The 8,708-nt window shown below is 45.6% G+C and overlaps 1 protein-coding gene across 1 annotated transcript in view; it reads right to left on the bottom strand.

Moving 5' to 3' along the window:
• Positions 1–8,708, bottom strand: part of zswim5 (zinc finger, SWIM-type containing 5) — a 69,165-nt gene that overhangs the window by 5,572 nt on the left and 54,885 nt on the right. The window contains exons 5-13 of the mRNA XM_069709820.1: positions 7,992–8,142; positions 6,100–6,276; positions 5,688–5,864; positions 4,772–4,918; positions 4,541–4,678; positions 1,790–1,941; positions 731–833; positions 388–523; positions 1–150 (exon numbers count right to left, since the gene is read on the bottom strand). The exon at positions 1–150 is cut by the window's left edge and continues 8 nt beyond it. Coding sequence (XP_069565921.1) covers positions 1–150; positions 388–523; positions 731–833; positions 1,790–1,941; positions 4,541–4,678; positions 4,772–4,918; positions 5,688–5,864; positions 6,100–6,276; positions 7,992–8,142 — 1,331 coding nt within the window. The remainder of the gene's footprint in view (positions 151–387; positions 524–730; positions 834–1,789; positions 1,942–4,540; positions 4,679–4,771; positions 4,919–5,687; positions 5,865–6,099; positions 6,277–7,991; positions 8,143–8,708) is intronic.

The raw sequence follows: 8,708 nt of genomic DNA, 5'->3' as shown, positions 1-8,708 counted from the left end.
GCGGTGAGCATGGTGGAGGCCAGCTCGCACTGCTGCGACTCCAGGTGACCCAGTGTGAACCAGCGCGGGTATCTGCTGGGGACGATGGAGATACCGTGATGGGGGTGGCCGACGTCCCCGGAGCTGGCTGAAGACTCGAGCACCGGCAGCCTGAGAGTCGCACACAGAACAAGATCGGTTTTACACTTCTGGAACCATGTCTGTATGTTTCATTTGGGATTTAAACTTTGTATGAAATAGTAGAACTAATGATGCTGTGTCATGAGATAGAGACTATTATTTTGATCATGGTCTAATTTATACACAATAAGAGTATCGTAGCAGGGAACTATAAGTATTCATGTTTAACCACGGCTGTTTAGTGCAGCAGTGAAAGAAGAATCTGACCTCATGGCGCGCAGAGCCACCTTATAGGCCAGGTCTGCGTCGTGTGGCAGCAGGGCGGAGAACAGGTACTTGGCGAAGGTGTGCATGGGAACGCTCTCCCTGTGGATGACCTCTCCCAGGCCGCTGAACGGACCAGCTGGAGCCGAGACAAAGACACAATCATCTTTCGTTCATCCTTCTTATCGAGAACGTGCCAAAACAACCATCCTGCGTGAGGTACCGTCTAGTTTCCACAGCCTGGATGTGACACACTGATTGAGCTAAATAAATACTGCACGATCACAACTTGGAATCTGAACTGGAGAATAACGTGGTTCTGGATGCTCTGGAGAAGACGTCGTACCTTCCAGTAGCTGTATGGCCTGTTTCTGGAGCGTCTCCACCAGGCGATCATCCAGCTCGAGCTCCTGCAGCTTTGCAACAATCTGCTCCTCGTTACGACACACCTAGAACGCAGTGAAAACATAAATAGTTTTCAATTTTATATTTTTTATTTTTAAATGATCTGAAGAAGGCAGAAAAAAAAGCACACTTGACTTCTCCAAAACATGTAGTTCCTTTTTATTTGGACACATTCTTCTCATTGCGTCTCACAGATTTCATCTTATTTCAGTTTATTCTATCAAAACTGTCGATAAAATCGCAGCACTGGTATTAAAAGCAGTTTGTTTAACTCATGCAATATGTTCGTCGGATGACGGAGGAGAAAAGATCTTAATTCTTTGAAGTTTTAATGCCTTGCGAAGAAGGGATTTTGAGTGTGAGGTATTAAAGCAGTAGCAGGGTCCTTTAATACCTCACACTCATGCATCTCGTGCAAATCTGTAGCTACGTGACAGAAACCGGTCTCAGTCCCGTAAAGGATCTGGTAGGAGGTCCGTTTCACACGTGTGGCTGGTTTTAAATGCAATTCTCCCTTCTAACATAAATATTGTGGCTAATTCCAGTGACATTAAGAAAGGTCTGTGGCAGCCGTGTTAAGCCCTCTAAAGCAGATTAGCATTTACACAAAGAAACGCTCCCTGGATTTATTCTAATTCACACTGAACTTAAGTACTGTGACTTCCTGCTTGTTTTTCAGGGAGAAAAAAAAAGAAGAAAAAAAAAAGAAGCTGCGACCCTCCCTGTCTTTATGCCTGGCATTTACTTCAAACACGCGTTAAATTATAGTCATTTTCCATCACGGCGACATCATCGGCAACTGGCAAATTCACGCCACCTTCTTTAAACATGCAGCGAGCCATAAATGTATTTCAGTTTTCACTGTTAACATTAAGTAGCTTTACTGGATTTTTTATGAGGCATGAAGCCGATTTACTGTCTCAGAGTTTCACTGATTATGTTCAAATTCAAATGTCATTATTACAAATGCCTTATACGACAGCGTATGGTTCTCCAGTACCTTATCCTGGGCGTACAGGCCCTCAGGCATTATCCTCTGCTGGCCCATCCCCATCAGAGCCACCTCTAAGGCCAGAGTCAGGTAGGACTCCCCCCCGTCTGGACTCCCCCACACGGGCACGTGGTGGTAGACTGGAGGTCTGGGGTCACCTTCTGAGAGGAAAGAAAACAGCTTGTCAGTGCTTTGTGTTCTGTGTCATTTAAGTCAGTCATGTCATCTACAGGTTGTATGAGGAGGGAGGAACACACAGAAGAATATTCAAGCATTGTGAAGACTTTTTGAAAGTTTGTCTTTGTGCTGTTTTAGTTATAATCTGAATGGGAAAAAAAAGTTTTCAGTCTAGTCTTTAATGAACTGAAATCCATGATAGTTACATCAGTAATGAGTCATTGCGTGTTCACTGAGCCTGCTGAACTCATTGTGCAGTTAATCCTACTAATCCTAGATGAGGAGGAGCTAAATCACTGTTCCAAACTTTTTGTTGTGGGAAACCCACATTGTTCAGGATCATCCCAACACCGCTAAAACCATTTGTACTAAGGGTGACCAGGCGTCCCACTTCACCTGGGACTGCACAGTGTTCCACATATTGAGATGATTTGATTGGGTTTAGTTTTTAAGAGTCAACACTCCAGGACAAATGCTTTCCTAAAATCTGTGAATGCAGCTACAACCCGACTGTGAAACATTAGCTTCCTTTCTGCTTCCCGTACTCAGCGTGGGACTTTGACAAGTTCTATTCAAATAAAAAACTAACTTCTGATGTTTGATTTCAAACGACTGCAGTCTATGCGCATCCCTGCATGGGAAGATACAACCTCACATGAAAGTGGGTGTATTATAACATCAGTGGGACATACATGGTAGATTGTATTCCCAAATCTAAGATGGCTGCTTTCCCTTCACTCATGCTGGACAACTGTAAGTGAGAACAGATGCTATGCGAGCCTCAGCTGTTGATTGGTGTCCATTTGTTCTCCGTTGCTCCCCCGCCCCATCACTCTGCTTAAATCCCTTCGGAGCAATAGATCCCTCCTAAATCCTGTTTATTGCAGGGATGTGTGCAGGGTGAGTACGTGTGTGTACGGATGTGTAGAAATCGAGGGAAAAGTGAAACCCGGTCTGACAGACTTAACCTCATCTCTTCCTTGCTCTCATTTTTTTTTTTTTTTTTTTTATTCCGATTGGTCGATTTGAAAAGATCATAGGTAAAAAGGTGCATTTCGATTGGATGACACACAATCTGGGCCCGCCCACTTTTGTAACAGATGTTCCCAGCTGTCTTCCACAGAGGAATGAAAGCATGGCGACCGAGGCAACACTCCCAGGAACGCAAAATGATCATACCACTCTCCTCAAAGTCCCAAAACAACACAAGACAATCATTCTTTCTGTCGTTCTGTCCCTAACACACACACACACACACACACACACACACACACACACACACACACACACACACACACACACACACACACACACACACACACACTGATGAGTGTGCCAGTGGTCAGCATTGTTTGAACTGACAATAGTTCCCTGTAGCCTGGTAACAATGAGAAAACCCAACCCCTATTCTGCTCTGTCGCAATAACCACTGGTGCAAATAAATAAATACAAAAAATCCAGGCAGGGTGAGAAATGCAAATGGTGATGGATTCTATACATACACGCACACGCACACACACACACACACACACACACACACACACACACACACACACACACACACACACACACACACACACACACACACACACACACACCAGGGTGTTCCAGCCCGATCCATTCATGCTCTGCTGCTTTATGGCCGTCTGCAGCACAATAGCGCCCGGTCCTCGTACGAGAACATGGGAGTCTGTTGTGTGATGAGTCACTGCTGCTGATCCTGATCCCCTCTGTTCAGGATTACACTGTATCAGCTGGTGAAGTGTGCCACCAATTATACCTTGTGTTTAGCAAAGAAGCTCCACTAATCTGCTCTGACTAAAGCATTGTTGTGTGAGGAGGCCGGTTGGGTCCGTGTTGGTCAGATGTATGTTATATGTTTGGTCAGCTGTGTGGGTTTAGCGGACAGAATATGAGCTCGGTAGCGCTGCAGACTAAAACGCTGGGAACATACAGCGGGTGAATGATTTTGATCCGAATTTGAAAAGATTATTTTAATTGAAAAACTTAAAAGTCTTCAAATCTGACAGCTGGAACCGACAAATGTTTGACCGGTTTGGAGCAGAAGCTGCATGTTACTGTCTGCAGTTGCTGGCTCCACCATCAGTTTATTATCTCCTGTATCTTTATGCTGTTCTTTTCTCTTTCTGCTCTGCCTTCAACACAATCGCTCGAGGTAGATGGCCGCTGACATCGGAGGCTCGTTCTGCCCGAGGATTTCTTCCTGTTCGCAGGGAGTTTCTCTCGCAGCTTTCGCTCATGTGGAAATTGTTAAATCGTTGGGTTCCTCACTGTTATGTGAGGTTCTGTTGTAAAGACGTCATGATATTAAGTCCCTTGAAATGACTCGTGTTGGGATTTTGGTGCAACATAAACACAATTAAACATTTAAAAGTTCTTTCAAACTTGCCATCTCTTATATTCTGTTTAAATGTGATTTTGAAGGCAAATAATAGAGTGCATCTTCCTTTTTTTATATACAACTAGAAAATAAACCTTTTTGTCAGGTTTTAGTTGAGAGTTGTGACGATCTCTTGTGTGAGAGAGAGAAAAAAACGGAGAAAAAGAACGATGGTTTCGTACCTCCGGTGTCCATGGTGTTGTCGTCATCCACGCGGCACGTTTCCGTGAGCGTAATGAACAGACAGCCAATCGGGTCTAAGGGATGACCCACCCAGCCCTCCAGGTTGGTGGTGGAGGTAACGCCCCTCTGGAGAAGCTCTGAGAGCGAAAAAGGAAGTCGGTGTTAAAATGACTGTTTGACGTACTGACTCCAGAAAACAAACAGCACTTTACAGTATCTGTGTGTGTTACCTTTCTTTTGGTGTTTGTAGATGTCCATCTGTCTCTGCTGTTGGAGGCGGAGCGTGTTGATGATGGCGACAGCCAATCGCAGGGCTTCTCTGGAGTAACCGTGGGAACGCAGGGCGTCAACGCGAGCGCATGCTGTTGGGACGTGGTCTGTGAGGAAGAGAGGGAGATAAGGTGGGGTCAGAACATGCCTCTCTCACACACACACACACACACACACACACACACACACACACACACACACACACACACACACACACACACACACACACACACACACACACACACACACACAGTGCAGTCTCAGCAGAAAGCCAGTGTGTGTCTGATAGCTGGCTTAAGTTGCAGAATCTGACAGATCTTAGCTGGAAGCTGCTTACTGCAGATACTGGCCTCAATATCAGCAGAATTACCGTCTGTGACTGTGTGTGTGTGTGTGTGTGTGTGTGTGTGTGTGTGTGTGTGTGTGTGCGTGTGTGTGTGTGTGTGTGTGTGTGTGTGTGTGTGTGTGTGTGTGTGTGTGTGTGTGTGTGTGCGTGTGTGTGTTTTGGGTCGGCTTTCAGTAGAATTACAGATTGTGTGATTGTGTGTGTGGAAATGTCACACAAATAGTCATTCGTTCTCAAAATGAAGTCTTTCTACACTCCTGTAATGCAAAAAACATGTTTGTGTGTGTGTGTGTGTGTGTGTGTGTGTGTGTGTGTGTGTGTGTGTGTGTGTGTGTGTGTGTGTGTGTGTGTGTGTGTGTGCGCGTGTGTGTGTGTGTGTGTGTGTTAGTGTGTGTTGCTCAGTGCATGGTTGCCTAAATGAATATATTAAATAAATCCTGACATAGATGTGCTCGTGGGTGTTGCAGGGTGCGAATGTTCCAATAGGTGAATAGAAATCCTTTTAATGGGGATGAGTACTGGCGTCGTACCGAGCCACAGCGGTAGGCCCTGCGGGTTGAACAGCAGGCTCTCCCCCTCCCTCTGGTAGGACGGAGACATGTAGTAGTCGCTGCTGATGATCCTCTGGAGGTGGCTGTCCTGCCAGTGCAGGTCGCAGGCCTCGACGGCCCGAGTGAACACCGTCCTCCTCGGCCTGGACAGAGAGTCTGACGCCACACACAGCATGCAGTGAGACAACATCTTTACAAAGAGGTCTGACAGTACGAGTTCAGAGAAGGTCCTGTTCGTGTTTACGGTTCGTTCTGAGTGTAACGTGTGCAGCTGTGTGTGTGTGTGTGTGTGTGTGTGTGTGTGTGTGTGTGTGTGTGTGTGTGTGTGTGTGTGTGTGTGTGTGTGTGTGTGTGTGTGTGTGTGCGTGTGCGTGCGTGTGTTGGTGCTGACCCTGTGCGAGGTTGCTCTGCGGCAGAGCGTTGGTGATGTTCGGCAGCTCGCTGCCGTAGTTGCCGTCCTCCAGCGGGCAGACGTCCATGTCCCCCCACTTCTTCAGCTGCTTCAGCCAGCCGCTCTTCTCCTCGCTCTTACAGTGAGGGTTCAGCACGACGCACACCCACAATGCACCTGGGGACAGGAAGGCGGTCAGAGGTCTGAGGAAGCAGCAGCACCGGAGTATTATTTCTGTGGCCGCCTCGGCGCAAAGATTCACCAGATTGAATAATAGTAGTGAGTACAAGCCAACAGTCGACCAGTCATCACACGTTCATGATGTTCATTTCATTGTTTACATGTATATTTTTGGAACATCAGTAAATGACTACATTATTCTCATGTTACTTCTCACATGTGAGCGTCCGTCACTTCTCACAACAAAGACCTGCTGCCCATACGAGGCCACCTAACGGGGAATAATCAGCCGCTAACAAATCTTTCTCCAAGTTACATATAACATTTCTCACATTGTGCAGTTTGAGGTTTTTCTTTTCTCTTCCGGCTACTAACGACTATTGACGCTCGTTTCAGAGCTCAGTCCGAACTGAGTGACCTGATTGTTTACGTGCTGTCATTATGAGACTTTTAAACAGCTACAGAGAGATGTGCTTACTTTCCTTTTGGCTATAGCATCTGAAACACCAGATCTTTATGGATCAGTGGTTATGAAAGGAAACGTTTTTCTGCCATCCTACGAGTCTCATCAAGTAAAATCTCACAAACCTGGTGTTCCTGGCAAACTGATTTTAGTCTTTATGAAATTGGAATCCTGTCAAAGTCTTTGCTGTATTCTAGCGTAGATCTTCTCGTTAATTACTTTCACACAAAAATGTCAAGATTGTTTGTACAAAGTTTGTGTGATTCATCACTAAAAACAATGAAAACTAATTAGGAATTCAGAATTTGGAAGTTTCGTTCCCAAAAGATTTAAACTGTGTCATAGAGTAAATAAAAACAGTTGTAAATCCTAAAAAAAATGAATCCAATCAATGAACAATGAAATGTCATACATGACAATAAATTGAAAATCTCAGGCATGTTATTCAAACAAAACAAACCAGATGGAGAAATGTCCTTGGTCTTGGAACTATGATTTATATATATATATATATATATATAAATAAAGAGGAAATTAACTAATTGAACTAATCGAGAAGATAATTGAGAATTAGAAAAACTGCTGGTTGCAGCCCACAGCTTCTCTGCAGCAAAACAACCAGGTCATCACAGCTGAATGTTTCAGCTGCAACGTTGCCTCGATGAAGACTCTCGTGATGACTTTCCTGAAATTTAGCGATGAAAGTTTGATCACCGGTCCTAAATAGAGTTCTTATATTAGAATGACATGATCTAATGATATCGGTATTCCCAGCAGGCGGCTCGGTGGCCTCACCTGTCCGACGCACGTCAGCCTGTCAGACGTCTGCATCTCTGATCGAGCAGCACACCCGACTGTCTGGCTGTTATTTCTGTCCGTGTCATGATCTCCCTCGCTCACCCGGGAAGTGTTCTTATTGACCTCCTAAATGCTGAGATAGATTGCAGAGAAGCTGAGCAGCCGTATTGATCGGCAGCCTCCACCAGGCAGGCAGCGAGAGGAGCGGCCGGTGCAGAAGCAGCAGCGGCCGACCGGATAACCTCATAGCTCGCCGACTGGATGAACGTTCGCCCGACAACGTGACTCCACGTTTGTCTGAGCGACCGACGTCGTAGCGTTGGAGACGACCCGCCCGTCTGACCTGCCGCTTACCGACGGGAGCAACTAACAAGCTGATTGGATGATTTGGCAACGAGGCGACGCGGCAGTGAGTTCGTGTTTCTGTCAGACTTTCTCTAACTGCTCTTACCCAGCTCATCCCAGAGCTGCCGGCACTTGTCCGTCATCCCTGTGCCTTGCTGTCTCCATAGCGACAGCCGGGGGTCCGCCATAAATTGTTCCGTGATGAGTGTTAGCATTCGGGCGCCGTTGGAGTCTCGCATTCGTAGCATCTCCCGCACCTGGAAAGAAAGAGTGCAGACTCAGTGAGTTTAACCTGCTTACATGTGCGTGATTGTATCTTAAACATTAACACAGAGATGCTCCAAGGAGGTGAAGGCAAAAAAGAAAAAAGAAAACAGACAGCTCAGGCTAACATACTTTTAAATGATAAGAGTGAGACACATTTTAATTTGAGATTTTGTAGCTTTAGCTTAGCATACATTATTTTCCGCTGGGCCGAGCCAAGCTAGCTGCTTCCCCTCGTTTCCAGTCTTTATGCTAAGCTAAGGTAAACCAGAGATGTGAGAATCTGATGAATCTTCTCGGCCAACGGTGAAAGAGTGTATTATTCCCCATAAAAGTATTCCTGTCCTGTAGTAGATAACAGAAGCGAGGATGACTTGGCAGTTCACTTTTCATACAGTTTCAATTTAGGTTCAAGCGTTATATTTAAGATTGTATGAAACCTTTTGAATGCCGGTAAAAGCTAAATATAAGTAACCGTTTGGCCTTGAAATGGAGAGCTCAGGCTAATCTGAAGTCGAGTGGGCTTTTTCTACTCAGGAAAAGAGCACTAAGAAAGTGC

This window comes from Brachyistius frenatus, unplaced genomic scaffold (assembly GCF_029030835.1).
Source record: "Brachyistius frenatus isolate BFR_SWC_R1_liver_20210118 unplaced genomic scaffold, ASM2903083v1 Contig_85, whole genome shotgun sequence".
Taxonomy (NCBI): domain Eukaryota; kingdom Metazoa; phylum Chordata; class Actinopteri; family Embiotocidae; genus Brachyistius; species Brachyistius frenatus.
Note: the sequence above shows the minus strand (reverse complement) of the source record. Positions and strands in the feature narration are given on the sequence as shown.